We start from the raw sequence: 19633 nt of genomic DNA, 5'->3' as shown, positions 1-19633 counted from the left end.
GCTTCTAAGTGCCACCCTTCTAACTGGAAAAGTTGAATGTGTTTTGGTCATTACTAGTTAAAATATTTCTGCTTGTTCTGTAGGCCTATGTTCTAGCAAGCTAGCATAATAGTAATCTGGTCTTTTGTCCCACAACAGCAGCAAGGTTGCATTATGTGTTAAACTCTGAATTCTTGTTATGAATAATGGGCGGAGAAGATGAGATAGGGAGAGAGGTGGAGAGGGCACCAGAAAGATCTACGAGTTACTTTAGGCATGCATCTGTGTGGCATGTTACATAGAACAACCACTCAACCTAGTCTCTGCCATGGGGGCCTACAGCAACCAACGGTTAATGTACACGTGTCTACACCATTGTAAATTGTGATCCGTGTTTAGATAACATGAATATGATTTTCTTCAAACTCACAATCTCTATTTATAAATTACAAAGAACCATTTTTCCCACTCAATATTTATTGTTTAAGATAAGAATGAATATGAATATATTATCCACAGGGAAAAGGTTCTAACTTGTATCCAAACTTCAGAAAACATTTGCATATGTTTGTGCTAATTTATCATGCATATTTTTACATATAAATATAAATTTTATGCTTGCCATGTTTCTTTCTGAGCAAAAGGACTATAGATGACACTGTATACTATTCATCTTCTTCTATTTTTTACATTCTGTGTGTGTGTGTGTGTGTGTGTGTGCATATGCGCTCACCTGTGTGAGCAGGAGTGGAGGCCGGAGGTTGATGTTAGGCTCCTTCCTCTATTTCTCCCCACATGATTTTTTTTTGTTTGTTTTTTGGATTTGGTTTTTTCGAGACAGGGTTTCTCTGTATAAACCTGGCTGTTCTGGAACTCATTCTGTAGACCAGGCTGGCCTCAAACTCAGAAATCTGCCTGCCTTTCTTTTTTATTATTAGATATTTTTCTTTATTTACATTTCAAATGTTATCACCTTTCCTAGTTTCCCCTCCATAAATGCCCTACCACATGCTCCCCCCCCCCCCCATCACTAACCCAACCGACTTCCGTTTCCCTGTCCTGGCATTCCCCTAAACTGAGGCATCGAGCCTTTACAGGACCAAGGACCTCACCTCCCATTGATATCCAACAAGGCCATCCTCTGCTACATATTTATCTGGGGTCATGGGTCCCTCCATGTGTACTCTTTGGTTGGTGGTTTAGTCCCTGGGAGCTCTTGGGGTACTGGTTAATTCATATTGTTGTTCCCCCTATGGGGCTGCAAACCCCTTCAGCTCCTTGGGTCCTTTCTCTAGCTCCTCCATTGGGGACCCTGTGCTCAGTCCAGTGGTTGGCCGGGAGCATCCACCATCTGTATTTTCAGGCACTGCCAGAGCCTCTCGCTCCTGTCAGCAAGCACTTGTTGGCATCTACAATAGTGTCTGGGTTTTGTAACTGTATATGGGATGGATCCCTAGGTGGGGCAGTCTCTGGATGGCCTGCTAATTTGGTTGGTAGTTAACATTTAGAAACAAACAACCAAACAACATAATTACACTGTTTTTGAGACAGCATCTTCCTATGTTACCTTATCTAGCCTGAAACTCTTGGTAGACCAGGCTGATCTTGAACTGAGAGATCCACCCTCCTCAGCCTCTCAACTGCTGGGATTAAAGGCATGTGCCACCATGCTTAGCCCAAATATGCTTTCTAACAATTCCGCTTCTGAGGATCTACCCTTAAGAAGCAAACAGACAGAAAAACAAAAGAGATGTTTATATAGGGATCAGGAATAGCAGAAAAACACTTAGAAGAATTAGAAGTCATGAAAAAAGATTATAATAAGTTATTGAATGAAAATATATTTGTAAGACTGCACATCTTTGTATGAAAATGTATGTGTCTGTCTGTCTGTGAATGTCTATATGTGACTGTGACACTGTGTGACTGTGACTGTGTCTGTGTTTACCTTTGTCTGTGTCTGTATGTTTCTGTTTGTGACTGTATCTGTTTGTGGCTGTCTCTGTAGGTATGACTATGACTGTGTCTGCACCTATATTTGAAACTATGACTATTTGTGTGTATGTGTCTGTGTCTGTAACTATATATGTGTGTCTCTGTGTGTATTTATATGAGACTGTCTGTGGCTGTGGCTGTCTGTGACAGTATCTGAATGTCTGTGTGTCTGTATGTCTGTCTGTGTCTGTGACTGTGCCTATGACTATGTCCGTGTGTCTGTGTGTATCTGTGCCTGTGACTATGACTGTGTCTGTGAGTGTGTCTATATGTCTATGTGTCTGTATGACTATGTGTGTCTGTGTCTGTGTTTATCTGTGACTAGGTTTGTATGTCTATGTTTGTGACTGTGTATGCATGTCTGTATTTCTGTGTGTCTATGTCTGGGTTTATCTGTCTGTTACTGTGTCTGTATGTTAGTGTCCATTTTTGTGTGGATAAGTCCACAGATATCTGGAAAGTCTCCAGCCACTGTAGGTGATTTTCTTTGAATGCTTTCTCATTTGCTTTCTCTTTGTTGTTGAAGGGTTTGGACTATATACAAGAACCACCTACCAAGCTGCAGAGGATCTTGCTCTGTTCTCTGCCCTCCTTTGACCCTCCCTTACTTCCCTCGCCTGCTCTGATGCATGTGATGATCACCTCACTTGGGATAAAAACGCCACCACCCTGTTCCACACTTCAACCTCTTTCCCCACATTAGTTGGTGTACTTAATTCCACCTAATATAGTTTCATCTTGATTGTTTATTTTTTATTGCATGAGCTGGTCACCTGCACTAAAAAGTAAACCTCACAAGGGCCCAGAGCTGAGAATAATGCCAATGAGCATGCATTTAATAAGTGATGAATTAATCAGTGAAATAACTGTCTGTGTACTCCCATTCTAAGCTGAACATTCTGCAAAATGATTCCCGGAAAAATCCTTTATGGGGAAGAATTATTCATTTATAAACATGGAGTTTTGTTTAGGCTCAACCCTACTAAAAAAGAAATTTTTTTATTAACATCCAGGTTAATTTTATGTTGAATTTTACTTATAGTTTTAAGTATATATATATATATATATATATATATATATATATATATATATATATATATATATACTTATACGATTGCTGAAAGCCCATTTCCAGAATTTTTGGGATTGAATCCCAAAAGGAAGAAGACAAATATTTCATGATAGTGGAAAAAACAAACAAAACAAAACAAAATAAAAAACAAAACTGTCAATTTCTTTCCCACTGTGTTTGAGAATATTGTTTCTCTTGTAAACACAGAGACAGAACTTCTGCTCCTCTGTACCAGAATTACAACCCCTTGATTTCTTTTCTGAATTTAGGACTAGAAGCCCTGAGAAAGAAACACTGGTCACCCCACTGATGTTTGGTGCTTGGACATCACAGTGCTGCTGTGTCTGTTTAGACTGAGAGAAGATACTAGAAAACGAAGAGCAATCTCAAGCTCACATTCACCTGTTTGCTTCTCAGTGGCTGGACCACTTCTCTAAGGCACAGCTCCAGATCCGTGAGGTAATCCCTCTCCGTCTGTATCAGCTCCCTGATGATCTTGGATCGCTTTGCCATCATCCTCCCCACCTGTTGCTCTTCCTCGGCTGTTGGAGTTTCTGCTGAGGAGCACTCGGCCTGTGGGGTCATCTTTTCTGTTAAACAACAACACAACATGGTTGAGTGAGAGGTTAAGCTGGTGAGATGATAGGCTGAGGTTTCTCTTTCCTTCAAAACATGAAATGCAGGGTTGTTGTCAGTCAGAAGAAAGGCTTAGGGATCTTAGCAGTGGCTCCTGAGAAATCGTAAATTAGTTCCCCACTAGACAGGGATCCTTTAAAATCAAGAACAAGAAGAAGACAAGAGAGAACTGCTTAGCATTATCGTGAAATGATATTTAAAGGTCAGGACATCAGACACATCCTGTTGCTAGAATGTCTGTCTACAAAACTGAAATGGGACCCATAAAAACCCAACTCAGAACTTCTGAACATGTTTGCTTTTGAAACCAAGGAAAATATTAATTAGGAATTGAAATATGTCCCAATTCTATTGTCCCTACTACTAAAAACAATTATACAGTAGATAATACTCAGTGGTATGAAAATGGATGGTGTACAATTGGTTTTCTTCTTCTTCTTTGCATTTCTAATCCAACCCATAGTTTGCATATATTTAATTCCATAATGGGGAAATTAAATATATTCCAACTATGATTTCTCATGGGTTATCTTTGACATTGTGTAAATCCTGTTATTGCTTAATTATTGAACCAACTTGACGGTTTCTTGAAAAAAAGTCACAGGATAAAGAGGTTGAGATTTAATGGTACTTCTCATGGAGCAAAGTTTTTGGATGGGACATTAAGGTAAATGACTAAAAACCGTCAAGGAAAACCTTCTCACAACAATGTAAAACTCTAGAAACTTCGAACTAAATGTAAGTTCAGACCAGACCAGGACTTCAAATCATAGTAGTCATAGACATCAGGAGTGTGTGTGTGTGTGTGTGTGTGTGTGCGTGCATGTGTCTGATTCAATATTGAAGTTTAACTTTCATGTTAGTCTCTGCAATTGAAGACATAATTTTATTTCATTTAAGGTTAATACTATTCTTGTAACTGATATTGCGAAATCTTCAACGTTAATAAGACAAACTTTGCAAAAGGATCTTGGAAATTCTGTACAGAAAGTTTTTTTTTTAAATGCATATACCTAAGTGGAAATAAAGAGCCCTTCACCTGGCCAGCCCTGGAAAGAAAGCTACTGGACTCCTGGAGGCGGGAAGGTCCAAGGGAGTTCAATGGTCTGTCATAAGGAGGCTTACCCAAGAATGAGTAGACACTTTAAAAAGCAACGATCCTTCTCTTCCTGCCTGACCAACTCCAGAAATTTGGAAAAGTTCATATTCAAATATTTGTGGAGAATTTTGTAAAAGAAAGTCCAACATCAAATTGGACTAATCTGGCATCAATCTTTCCTTTATTAAGGAAGACAACTGACATATAAAAACATATAGTTTTGCATGCCACTCCGTGTTAAAGACATAATCTTTTGATGAGCTGTATCGAAAGATAGAACCTGTCTAAGGACAGAGACTGAGCATTGGGGTGAGGCGGGGTCTGCGGCCTTTCTGTTTTTACCTGGGGAAATTGGTTATGCTTGCTGGTCAGGCTTTTAATAGCCAATGGAAAAATCCTGTATTTTAGAGCCTCAAATTAAAAAGACAGACTATGTGCTGTGTCATCACTCTTGGTTGTATGCGATTTGAAAGGAGAGTTGTCTCTTCCTGAGGGAAGACACAGCTGCTAGCAGACAATGCACTCAGCTTTTAGAAGCCTTTATTGTTGTGATTGTGTTGTGAGGCTAGGTTGACTTTGAATTCTCTGTGTAGCTGAGGATGATCCGAAACATTTGGTCCTCGTGCTTCTGCCTCCTGTGTGCTAGGATGACAAGTATATACCACACACTAAGTTTGTATACTTATGCAATGTTAGGGATCAAATCCAGGAACTGTACATGTTAAACAAACATTCTAATGACAGTAGCAGCAGCAGCAACAGCAATGAAATAGAGAAGTAGACTTTAAATTTTACATATTATATATATATATATAAAACACATGTATAATATATACATATATTATACATATAATATTACATATTGTATATAATATGTGCAATATAAATTATATATTATTATACGGTTGTCATATATATGAACATGTAATATATTCATATTACATATTAGTATATAATTATATCATATATTACATAATCATTACAATACATTGTATATTATATATTATACAATACATATACTATATAATACATATGATACAATTATATAATACATATATAACATGTGTATGATATATATTATATATGTTATAATATAATATACTATAATATTATGTTACATATTGTACATTATATAATACATATAGAATATATGTGTTATATATGTAATTAATATATCGTATATTATAAAATATATTTGTATCTGTTATATATTATATATTAAAGCATACAATGTTATTTAAAACATATCCATAGGGCAATAACTTGGTGGGAGATGTGAGCAGAGGGAGACTGACAATGTGTAGGGATCTTTAGGGATATATGAAATATAGCACAGAAAATGATGTCACTGGCAGAGAGCTCACAAACCTGTCCAGATAGAGTCCTATTACTTAACATTATCTTGAAAAATAAAAAAAAGTATACCATATACATATAATGTAAGAACCTAATAAGGACCTTTCCCTATCTTTGACAATGAAAAACCCCTAAAACATGCCCCCAGATTTCTTCCAGTTCTAAATTCCAGTCTTACGATTCCATGTTAACTTTCTTCCCCACATGTTCCAGTTGCTGCACTTTGAAACATAGAACAACAGACTTTTTTCAATTAAAAACGACTTAGTTTTTTTTTTCTAGTGTTACTTAGCAACTTGACTGTAAATGTAGACCCTGGGGAGCCCTTTAAGCTGACATAGGGTGTTGGTCAAGATATTCAATTTCAAAAGTGTTTTTTAGGAAGAAAAACCTTTTCATAGAACCCAGAGTTGAACAATCTCCTGGATGTCTTTGTTTGTTCTTCCAACTCAAGTTTATTACAGGAACAAAGATTCATCTTGCATCACTTTATGGTCAGCTCTCCAAACATCTTGATGTTTGCTCCTCTTCTTGAACTAACAAACCCTCCACAGTGTACCTACCATGGACACCAAGTTTTCTTTTACAAGCTCCCTCTCGCCTTCAAAACAAAATAAACTTTGTGTGTATTTGATTTACGCCAAGTTTTTACATAGAAACGTACTTGTAGCCCAGCACAGCCAGAGGCTACCATCACAGTCCGCAAGCAGCTACAAAACCAGCATGCTGCCGCCGAGAGTAAAAGAACCTTTAAGTCTTATCACCAAAGACCTACCCCTGGGTGCTCAAGTAGCAATGTGTGGTGGTTCTCCTTGGCATTCTCCACTTCTGACACCCACAGACATTCTTCTTGGAGTGCAGGTGATGAATTTAAACCATTTTTATCAAATTTAATTGTTAGATTTTGTCAGCCTTCACAGCCAAATTTAAACGACAACTGCTACCGTGTTGCAGGGAATATGGAATGCAGCAAGCAGCTCATGTGTGCACTCTCAAAAACAACACAGGTGTTAGGCTTCCCCATAGGCATGGAAGCCACAGGACTCCTTAGTCTATAGTGTCTAGACCAGGTTCTCCTTAAATCGCTGGCATTTCTAGCATTGAAAGCAAAAACATGCTCTGTTCTGTATTTCACTTCCTATACAATATTCAGTGTATGGTGGCAAATAGCCACACTTTACACTGTCCTTAGGTTACTGTGCCCAAATATGAGTTTGGGATACATGTCCTAAGTTAAGCTGCAATGTTCTATATGTTATCCTTATTACTTGAATTCTCCTTTTACATATCTTTAATTCATGATAGGCTTACTGGGATATAATCATCCTATCTCCAGACACATCCAATTCAGTGTTTGGCCACCCAAGGCAAATGCTTATTCCACTGTTTCATAATTGACAGCTAGACAAGAGAAATGTGTGTTTCGAACATGGACAGGTCAGATGTTAAAGAAAGAGGAAAATAAATATGGACGTCTGGGTGAGGGCTGAGATGAGCTTTGGAATGCTGAGAACTTGCTGGGGTAGGGTCCAGACATGAGGAAGTCCCTGGTCTTTTATGCATTCAAAGGATTTGAAAAGAAGTTCAGTGGTAATGGAGGTTGGGGGATGGGAGACTGAAGGCCTCCTTCACTGGTAGCCAGGTTCTACACAGAATGAGCTATGTGTTTGTTGCTACTAACATTACTGCTCCTGCTGCTATTTGGGTGTAGATTTAAGAAGTGATTTTTTTCAAAATGTAAAGTAATATATATTTGTAATAATAACTATTATCAAAGATAAGTACATAGAGTTCAGAGCCAGAAAAATGTGGTTTCAAACTTTGCTTCTACCATTTATTAGAGCAAAGTCTAACATTTTATATGTAAAATTCCTCATCTATAAATTAAGGACAATAATAGCCAATCTTATAAAACAGTTTGAGATTTAAATGAATTGATGCTTATTAAATACTTGCAAAGTATGATATATATACAGCATATGCCAGGTAAATAGTTATTGTGGGTAGCTGTGTTCTCTTTTGTGGTGGTAATATGATTTTCACTGTATTAATAGCTGTTTTATATTTTAGTGTGTAATCTCTCCCAAAATACTTTCAGGCATAAACAGGTGTATGATTATTATAGCTCATTTATCTTATTTTCAACATTAGAGGCTTATTCATATTTTCTACAACTACCTTTTGCACTTTTAAAGTAAACTATTTTAAAAACCATTTTCTTTAGAAATAGTTTTAAATTGTATTTATTACTATTAGTGTGCATGAAATAGAGGGAGAGGGAGAGACAGACAGACAAACAGAGAGAGGGGGGAAGGGAAGGAGGGAGGAAGGAGAGAGAGAGAGAGAGAGAGAGAGAGAGAGAGAGAGAGAGAGACTTATGGAGATGAGAAGACACACACAACTTTGTGGAATTGTCTCTCCTCTACATGGGTTCCAGGGATGAAGCTCAGGTCATCATGATTGTGTAGCAAGCCCTTTGCCTGCTGAGCCATCTTGTGGGTCCCCTTTCTAAGTTATACAGTACACAGTGGGAGCCTCAAGTATATGCCCAGTGTCGCACAGTGGGATAGTGGTGTCATCTCCTCTGTTGCCAGCTCTGTCCAATCTCTATTCTCATACATGTGTGTACACTCAGGTGTGCATGTGTGAGTGTACACATGTGTGTGCATGTGAACTAAAGTCTAACTAGATTAAAAGACTCATGTCTAGGATTCTCATGTGTAGGACATTTTAAATCAAGACCAGAAAGAGGGCTCACGCTTAGGAGGAAGAGTAGAAATGAAACCATCAAAAATACTTCAAGAGAAGCTCAATAACATCCCTGTTCTCTCTCAGCCTCGGCTCCGGGTGGGCAAAGAGCAAGTTTCCTCTAATAAAACTCTGGCTGCTCCTCTATGAATTTTGGATCTGAGTTCCTTGAATGTTTAACAATTAGTTATTAAGCTCTAAAACTGTTCTGCAATCTGGGACACAGCTAGTTAAAAACATCAAATTAACAAATCTGAGTCCTCATGGCCCTTCTGGTGGAGGAGGAACACGCACAGTTGCAGTGTGTTGCTTAGGATTCTCAAGCTGATAGTGAGTGGCAGTTGGGAGGGGAGGAGTGGGGGACGGGGCAGTGAGGCTGCTAGTAAGAGCTCACATGGCAAAGAGATGTTAAGCAAGAAATGGCAAAGGGTCCAGTGTTGAGCAAGCATTTGCAGGACTGAAAACCCAGGTTAAAGGGTGTTTTTTAGTGGAGAAACTAGTTAGCAGAAAGCTTCGGGCGAGCTTCATCTAGGATATGGAGCGTCTAGGCCAGGAAGGAAGGGAGATAACAGAACCTCAGGGAGGGGTGGCGTGGAAGTGACTGCAGTAGCTTGAAAGAGCTTTAAACGTGTACACGTTATCATAATATAAGATGAAGACATTAATGCTTCAATGTTTTCTAGTTAAGCATATATATTAATTCATTGAGGCCAACCAATCAAATCCGTGACATTTCAAAACCCATAGAGACAAAATGCAATGAAAGGGGAAAGGAGCAGTCTAGACGAATAGACTAACCCTAACCCTAACCCTAACCCTAACCCTAACCCTAACCCAAACAACAAACAAACAAACAAACAAAAATGGTCAGACAGGAACAGGTTCTATGTAGTCTCTCCAGTCATGAGAAGCCAACAGCCAACAAGCAGCTGGGTGTTTATAAATCCATATGCTGTTCATAGGAGAGACCCCAAGCAAGTGGAAAGAGTAGGAGTGAACCTAGTTTTTAATGCTGAGCAAACATCAGAACAGAGGCAATGTGGCTATTTTTGCTCTGGACAAAATAGACGATAGGGTAAACGGGAGAACAGACACTGTATAGCATTAAAGTGTCTCTGTTCCTTGGGAAGATAGAAAAATCCAGGCTCCACATACACTGAGAGGCATGACATAAAACACATGGAACAACACACTTGAAAACTATGTGCAGGATTCGATGAACCATCCTGGTCATGATCTATAGCATTTATAACACAGTGCAGTGACCAAAACTTCTTCCAGGAAAAAACACACTTACAACTGGTAATCAGAGATGTAGATTCTTCTTGAGGCCTCACATAACCTTTCTGAAGATATGCTGTACTTTAAGTCATCAAGTTTCAAACAATAAAAAAAGAACCATAACTGCACAAATTAAGGTAGAAGAAATTAACAAAACTTAATGGCTCATATTAAAAAGTACAACTTACTGATTGTGATAGAAAATTAAAACATAATTCACAGGCTTGGCTCAGTGGGTAAAAAAACCTTGCCTTGTAAGTTTACTGACTTGAGTTTCATCCTCAGAAACTATATAGAGGCATAAAAAAAGAACCTACTCCACAAAGTTGTCCTCTGATCTCCAAATACACACCTTGGTGCATATACCTACACATACATAATACACTACAAACACACACATACATGTTACACATTACACATACACACACACACACACACACACACACATACAAATCACACCTAATAATAAATAAAATATAAATAACTGTGGGCACAAAATTGTTATTTTAAAAAGTAAATACATTGCATGGACATACCAAAACATGCTGGAAGTATTAAAACATCACATATTGAGAATTAATAGACCTAAATACATTTATAGGAAATGAAGCAAAGAGGCCTCCCCTTCACCACACAACTAGAGCAGTGCGTCTCTCAACTGTCACCAGAAAAGGTCCTCTTGCAGTAAATGAGGACTTGTACAGTGGTCCACACTGGTCAGCATGCAAATAAGAGACTGTGGAGCACTCAGACTAAATTGGGCATCTATGCCATACTGTTTGCCCCCAAGGCCTTGGGGACAGAAAGATTGTAAGAGCCCGAGGGAGTGGGCCTCTGACGTGAAACACTACTGGCAGGAGATGACAGTGGTGTCGCACACATGAACTATGACCTGCTCATCAAGCCACACATAGGACGAATGGGGAGGGGCCCATGAAGTCTGACGCGGACCTGAGCACATGAGCAGCTACTGTATTTCCCAAAACACTGTTTCTCAGAGCCAAAGATCATAAGTGAATTATAGACAAGATCAATACACTAGACTTAGGACTAAAACTTTGAGCTTTAATAAAATAAGAATAGAGAATTGTAAAAGTAGTCAAGAAGAAAGGACCTACAAAGAGGTAACAATGACTGATAGGAAAGAAAGACACGCCTTCAGAGGTTAAGAGAAGAGAGTTACTACCCAAGGACTGTGTTTAGCGGGATTCTCTCAAGCATAAAGTTCCAATAAACATTCATTTTATTAACAAATATCTTCATTAAAGGAAATTTGGAAGGTTTTCCCTCACAGAGAGAAATAAGCATTTGCTATCTTAGACAGGAAATATTGAAATGAGAAAGGAATCAGAAAGAACGGAACATGAAGGGAGAAAGACCATAAACAGGAAGAAAGAAGTAAGAGGCGCTTAGTCAGGATTACTGTCACTGTGAGGAAAGCTGTGAGGAAAGCAAGCTGGGGAGGAGAGGGTTTATTCAGCTCCTGCTCCCACATCACAGTGCTCAGCCCTAAGCGGGATGTCTAAATCACACCTTCTCTTCCCAGAGCTGAGGGGTCAGCAGGAAGATGGGAAGGAATGAGTGTCTGAATCAGGGGTAGTGGATGATTACAACAAAAGAATATTTTCTAGGCATAACAGGGCAGTTGCACAATCACAGTGGTTATGACGGTATGCACAAGACCTATGCAACCTCAAGTAAGACAAAATCCTGGCATGCAGTGGGAAGGTAAGCAGGAAGTAAATCCCTATCTGAAGCTCTCAGGATACTTGCTGGAAGAGGGAGAGCTAGCTTTATTTAATGGCGTGGCCCTTGGTAGATAGACCAGTCCAGGGGATAGCCATTCACCAAAGAGTGGATGGGCAACAGAGATTGGAATCAATGGTTTTGCAAAGAACTGGGACACCGATTGGTATGCATGTAAGAGGAGATGGATCTCGGAGGAAGTGAGGGAGAGGGTTAAGTATGTTCAAAATACAATGTATGCAATTCTCAAAGAACTAATCATTTTTTAAAGTATCAAGCAAAGCACCAAAAAGGTTAACATTACTGTAACTTTGACTTACAAATTCATATGATATTTTCCACATAAGTTGAAATGATTTAATTTTGAAAAAAATATTAGTTTTGGAGTGTGCAATGTATAAGGACAACATTTTGTCAAATCAGCTACTACTGAAAGAGTTGGGGACATAATCATAAGAATCAGAATCAAGCTGAGGTCTTGCACTTCAGAACTAATTGAAACTGGGGTAGAAAGACAGACATACAGATAATAAGACAGACTAGAAAGATGGAAATAAACCATCTCTTTTGTGATTAAAGACCTTTTATTTACATTGAGGCCAAGATCAGCCAAGGGTAGAGGACCATTCTTTATGTAACTGGTACTAGACAAAGCAAAAGTGTCATCCAATCTTAACTTAATACTGTATATAAAGTTTTAGCCCCGAGTCCTCAGAGTTAAACCTACAGCTGTGAAACTCTCAGAAGAAAATACAGTGTAAAATTTTCATGATGTATTTGGCAATAACTGCTTGTATATGACACCAAAGGATCAGACGACAACAACAATTTCACAGTTTCATTAGTCAGCCTTCATGAACAATTTTGAAATTTGTGCAAAAAAGAACTTCAGTTCACTAAAAGTGTGACCCATAAGGCAGGAGACAAAATTTACAAATTATTATCAAGACTTTGTGAAGACCTTCTAAACCTCAACAATGACAAATTCTTAAGAGTGGGCAAAGAACTTGAGTAGACATCTCTCCAAAAATAAACAGCTAATGTGTGCCTGAAAAGATGCCCAACACTGATAATCAAGAAAAAAATGCAAATTAAACAGAATAAGACAACACTCCTTAGAATCCTGGGTTGTTAATACAGAGAGAACATAGAAATCCCTTCAAGGATTTGGAGAGACTACTATAATAATAATACACTGTGAAATGCAGTGCGGTAATTCTTCAAGCAATCAGCAGTAGATTACCATATGTCCCAGGGATCCCACTTTGAATGAGCATCTACACTAATGGAAAGCAAGAAATTCAAGAGGTCTGTATACACAGGTTTAGAACAGCGCTGGTCACATCAGCGCTCAGCAATGGATGAAGGAATAAGCAGCGTGGTAAACGCATTAAACAGAACATTACTAAACCTTCGAATGGCAGGAAACATTGGCATCCCTTATGACACATGTGACTATTGAGAACACAATGCATAGAGACACCAACTGGGTACAAAAGCTTAACTAGATATGATGCCATTTAACTGAGGTTTCCGGAACGGTCAGAAGTCCTAGAGACAGCCAGTGCAGTGGTGCATGGTTGTAATTCTACCACTCAGGATGCAGAGGCAGGACTTTGAGGGCACCTTCAGCTATACAGTGAGACCCTGGCTCACAACACCAAACGTGCAAAAAAAAATCACAGAGGAAAGAGAGAAATAGGTGCCAGGACCAGTGATGTATTCTCTTTGCACTTTTTCAAAATACTTATTTTTTATTTGTTGTGCATGTGTGTGTCCGTGTGTCTGCGGGTGCCTGCAGAAGAGAAAGAGGGCACTGGGTGTCCTGCAGCTGAAGCTACACACAGTTTTATGCCACTGGATATGAGTACTGGAAACCAAAGGAGGTCCTCTGGAAGAACAGCAAGCACTCTCAACCTCTGAGTCAGGTTATCACTCTATCCCGCACCTTCAAAGCTGAAAATGGCTGAGAGAGAGAAAGAGAGAGAGAGAGAGAGAGAGAGAGAGAGAGAGAGAGAGAGAGAGAGAGAGAGAGAGAGAGAGAGAGAGAGGAGTTTTGACATACAACAGTATCGAACCATACATTTAAAATGGTTATGATGCTCATTTTTATAGACCTGGTCAGGATTATCTTTAATTAAGAAAACTACCACATAGTATCATAAAACAGAAAGAATACAGAGACATCCAACACTTTCTGGGTATATTAAAAAATTTCCCCAAATTTAACATTACAGTAATTGAAAGGGGAGAGGAGGGAGGAGGTTTTGATGTCAGATGCTGTGTTTCAAAATTCAGAATGATTCTGAGTTGAGTTTGGAGTAGAACAATTTAAACATAATAGACCGTATCTTTTAAAATAACGTCTTACAGGATTTTTAAACACCGCTTGGAGAGGGAGGCTTACAAAAGTGGGAATGTGAGGTGTAAGTGCAGTAGGCCCAGTAACCGAGAGCAGCTTTGTTCCGGATGGCATGCCCGTGAAGAACGACCTTCATAGTTAATTACGTTCTTGCATCTCGGCTCTTCCGACGCACCTTGCGTGCGGTGCACTTGACTGACAGCCTTGAGCTTGGCTTCCTTCTATCGTACACCGTGTGCACGCTGCATCAAATTTCCGGGCAAAAATGTTATTCCAAGGTAATGTGTATAATAAAAATGTTCTCTTGCTGTCCCCGGCAGCGTTACTTGGGATGGCACTGTCAAAATGATAGCCACAGTGATTAATACTCACCTGCCAACTCAAAGACGTGCGTTGTGGGCAAGAGGCGTCTTGCACGCCATCTAATTCTTACAAAATGTAGGGATGTGTGTGGTTTTTGGGTGAAACACAACACAAAATGTCAACCAATTGCTGAGGGTTGGTAGTTGGACCCAAGAGTGACGGTAATTTAACAGGCCCAACAGTTGCTCCCCTCACCCTTACATTACATTGCTTTCCTCCATCTCTTTCATTGTAGCGAAATATGAATAACAGAAAAGCCCTGGTGCTGGCTGTTTTGAAGTGTGTAGTTTGGCAGCATTAAAAGCATCCCACTATGGTGCAATCATCACCACTGTATGTGTCCAGAACCTGTTCATCTTCCCAAAGTGAAACTCTCAACCCCCCATTCTCTTTCCCCTGCCAGGCTGCTTTTTGTCTATCCAAATCTGACGGCTCTGGTTTTAACAGAAGGTTTAACTTAATTTTAACAGAACTATGCGGCTTTTGTCCCTTGATGCCTGACTTCTTTCACTGAGTGCAATTCCCCGAAGGCTTATATCTAAGCTGCAGTGTGTACCAAATGCCTAACTCAAAAGCCTTACTTTTTAAAGGTTTAGTAATATTCCATTGTGTGCACATACCATATTTTATTTATGAAAACAAGCTAAATTACTTGTATTCTATTAAACCATCACACAATGTTATTCCCACTCTACTTATCATAATACACTGTGCGAGCCTGTAATAAGTATACAGTCGCTTTCAAGTATTTGTTAAGGACCAATGCTGTAAATATTCATTATATCTATTCTTCTTTACAACCTAAAAATGGAATATTATTCTAATTTTAGTGATGGAGGAACATCATATAGATGCAAGTAAAAAATTTCTCCAGCTGGGCATGGTGGTGCATGCCTGTAATCCCAGCACTTGGGAGGCAGAGGCAGGCAGATTTCTGAGTTCGAGGCCAGCCTGGTCTACAGAGTGAGTTCCAGGACAGCCAGGGCTATATAGAAAGAAAGAAAGAAAGAAAGAAAGAAAGAAAGAAAGAAAGAAAGAAAGAAAGAAAGAAAGAAAGAAAGAAAGAAAGAAAGAAAGAAAGAAAGAAAGGAAGGAAGGAAGAAAGGAAGGAAGAAAGAAAAGAGAGAGAGAGAGAGAGAGAGAGAGAGAGAGAGAGAGATTGATTACAGGGGTCGAGCAGTGGGGGCACACGCCGGAGGCAGAGGCAGGTGGATTTCTGAGTTCAAGGCCAGGCTGGTCTAGAGTGAGTTCCAGGATAGCCAGGACTACACAGAGGAGAAACCCTGTCTCAAAAAACCAAAAAAATAAAAAAATAAAAAAATAAAAAAATAAAAAATTCTCCAACGACTCACAGATTACACAGAAGAACTTGGGTTCTAACCAGATGTGCTGGGCTGTGCATCTGGAGCTCCCTCACCCCAACCCCTGATTGGAAATACTGCCATTATGGTATACTGCGCATGTGCGATAGGATTTCCCTCGACAGAGATATGCACAGGTCAGTGCTGGCAGCCCCTCACTGGAACAGGGCACTGAACAAGCCATATGGTGTTACTAAATTGTCATCTCTAAAGGAGAAATAAGAAAAGCTAGCAACAGTAACAATAATGAAGTGTCATATTTAAGTACTTCTGAGGCCAGGGGGCTGTAGGACTGGGAGGAACAGGCCTCAAGCAAGAGTCAGGTAGAGGCATATCCAAACCCCAGAAAACTTATCCTGAGATCGGCAGAAGTAGGATTAATACCCCTGTCCAGGGGCCCTGTTGCTCTGGCAGACATAGCCCTGTGCCCTAGACCCTTGCCTCACCAGAGGTGGCTCACTACAGAGTTGTAGCCAGGATAAATGTCCTTTCCCCTTGTAAGGTCATGCCCAGCAGTACCTGGAACTCTTCCTTATGCAAATGAGGCATCCCCAGTAACATGCCCTGCCAATTATGTACACTCACCCAATAGCCCCTATTGACCCCTCCAAAGGTTTAAATAGCCTTTGTGCTTCCAATGAACTGAACCAGTTCTCCAACGCCATTCTGTGCTCTTTACAGAAGACCGAGATCCTGGCTGCACCCACCCATCCCAGATAAGGTTCCCTCCCTCCAGCCCAGCTGGGTGTACAACTGGCCTGGCTACCCAAGGCAGAGAAGCAGACATGAGACCATAAGTAGTAACTCTCCTTGACAGGGTGGACATGCATTCCTTCCTTTTTACCAGGAAGGAGTGGAAACACAGAGGTTAAACAGTTTACCCAAGTTCTCAATGCTTTAAATAGTGGGATCAGGATTCCAACCTGAGCCTTTTCCTTCCTTTTAGCCACTAATAGCTGTCTGGGACTTGTAGAAGGTGAGATAAAGTATGAAAATCACACTGTCCATTTCTGACACAGAGACAGCCTTCCAAAAAGAGCCATTTGTTCTTTGTATTGCTAAGAATTACTTGCCATTGGTTCTGAAGGACCTAGATGGTCCTTCCCCCTACCTCCACCTGGGAAATGTCCCAGGGACAGGAGGTGCTGATTATACATCCATCAGGTCCTTGACCTGACAGCTGGGGAAAAAAGCAGAACTAGCAAGGACCGCTACAAAGGCAGCTCAACAGCAGGCCTCGTGTGCTCATCACCACTCAGACAGAATTCAAATGAGATGGGAATTTGCCTTGACTTATCATCTGCTGTAGCATTACAATGATTGACTTCTGAAACCCCAGCTACCTCCCATTTATCTTAAGGCGTAATCATGGTGCTAAGAAGTTTCTGAGAATCCACTGAATGTCCTGCTTCTTAAGAAAGTGTAACAAGGAAGATGAGGGACACAGCTGCCCCTGCTGAGTCTCATCTACTGCTACTCTTAGTAGCAGGTGGTAATTGATTAATTGATTGACAATAAATAATCACATACTTTTATTTTTATAAGTCTGTTACTTGTCCCTCAGTAAAAAAGAGTTATAACTTATAACTTTATATTCTAACCTTAAGGTTTTGCTCAATGTCTTACATGATAACACCTGCTCTTGCAGTCACCTGTGGTCCCCTGGTACCAAAGATGGTAGGATCATGCATATCTTTCAACAGTTGTTTATCAAACAATGTATAAAGTCACTTGACTGCAGAATAGATGGATGATATATCAAAAGTGCCTAGCCCTGAGCACATTTATAATTTTATCATAACTACAAATATATTCAGAGTTAAATAAAATTGTAAGTATCAGAATTTAAAGTTAATAATTTTATGTTTCCTAGTTAGGGGAGTTAAAGAAATTTTGTATCTCGCTCAATATCAATTTAAAATTATCCATTGGATTTGAGAAGATTCTGTTATATATGCAACAATGAATAATGCGACAGCCCTTACTGTCAGATAATGGGTAATCTAGAGGTAACGGTGGGTTATTAACGTCACTGGATCCGTCAGCATTTTTCTTTTGCTCCCTAAAACATACAGGGATGTCTAGGCACTTCCCTTAAGAATTAATTTGTACACTTTCCACAAATTGGTTGTGTGCAGCAGCAAACCTGCCTGTATTGGCTGCGTTTTTATTGAAATTGCATTAACTTAACTAAACACACACACATTGGCAAAATACGAGAGCGAGAGAACATGTGTGTTTCTATAAAAACTGATTTAATGCTTGGAAACAATTTCATAAAGTCAAGTTGCCAAGCCGTTCCTGTTACATTAGAATTTGGATGAGACAAATAAAAAGAATTAAAAAGAAAATTATTCTAGATTGATCCTAGAAATCAATCCCTTTGAAATTAAGAAAAAAAACAGCCAATATTGAAATATAAAAACAATATAGAGCTTCTAATTACCATATATTGTGACCTAGGCAAAAAGCCTACTGCAGCCTAGAGGTCAGGCTCTTCAGTGGCAGCAGGGAGAAGACAGGCCATTAGGTAAAGGAGTAGTATAGAGAGCTTGATTGCAAAGCTAGGTGGGAAAAGAGCTCCGTGTGAGGGAAGTATAGGTGATCAGGCAGGCATCAGAAGGTACTAAGCTCACAGAGATTGTCATGGGACAGATTCTAAAGGCTTCCTTAAGGAATCTTGAACTTTTAAGAACAATTGAGTGCTAACTCTTTTTTGTTACGCTGACAAAAATGCTTAAGGAAAACATCTTAAAGCAGAATTAACTTATTATGGTTGTAGTTCTATTTCAGCTCATAATTACCTGACTCCCTGGTTTCTGGTTTGTAGGGAGGCTGAGCACTACAGCAGAAGAGCGTAGAAGGGCAGGGATGCTTACCTCAGGACAGCCAGGAAGCAGGGACTAGAAAGAGCCAGGACACTCTTCAGAGGCACACACACCTGCCTGAGTCACCTACAGTCACAACCAGGCACACCTCACCTCCTATTAATAATGGCATATGATAATGAATCAATCAATGGATTAGTTCCACAGTGAGGTCAAAGCATCCAGGACCCAGCAACCTCTTGGTGACTGGTTCTACCAGATGGAGGCCAAGTCTTCAACACTGTCCCTTTTTGATAGACACTTCCTATCCAAACCACAACAATAGGAGATCATTGGAGAAAGCAGTGATGTGATTAGGTTCTTTTTTCAAATTATTATTCTTTATTTCCAAATTAAAATTGACTTATTTTACTTATGATAGATTTTAAATTTTACAATATAGTATTCTTCTTATGATCAATATAAAAGCATCAAAACCAAAAACTAGTAGCTGAGGTAGATTAGAACTCTCCAATGGAACAGTGGCTATAACTTCAAAGAATCTGATTATGTTTATGGACTTACACAGTTATTGGTTGAGATAAATACTCTAAGTCTTACAAATTGTAATTATAATTCCTCTTCTTCATTTATCAAATCATTTATACTTTTTGTATATGCCATTCAATTGTATTTTAACTGATTGTTTTAATTGTAAAACAGTGTTATTGTAAGGTTTATTCATTTTATGTAAATTGACATAAAGATTCTTTGAAATGCTTCTAAATTAAACAAATATTTTATAGCCCTAGTTTAGATTAATTCCTA

The 19633-nt window shown here is 39.3% G+C and overlaps 1 protein-coding gene across 1 annotated transcript in view; it reads right to left on the bottom strand.

Annotated features, from left to right (window-relative positions):
• Arhgef38 (Rho guanine nucleotide exchange factor 38) overlaps positions 1-19633 on the bottom strand; it is a 132418-nt gene that overhangs the window by 96933 nt on the left and 15852 nt on the right. The window contains exon 2 of the mRNA XM_052178494.1: positions 3449-3636. Coding sequence (XP_052034454.1) covers positions 3449-3636 — 188 coding nt within the window. The remainder of the gene's footprint in view (positions 1-3448; positions 3637-19633) is intronic.

The sequence above is a fragment of the Apodemus sylvaticus genome, chromosome 4, assembly GCF_947179515.1.
Source record: "Apodemus sylvaticus chromosome 4, mApoSyl1.1, whole genome shotgun sequence".
Classification (NCBI taxonomy): Eukaryota; Metazoa; Chordata; class Mammalia; order Rodentia; family Muridae; genus Apodemus; species Apodemus sylvaticus.
Note: the sequence above shows the minus strand (reverse complement) of the source record. Positions and strands in the feature narration are given on the sequence as shown.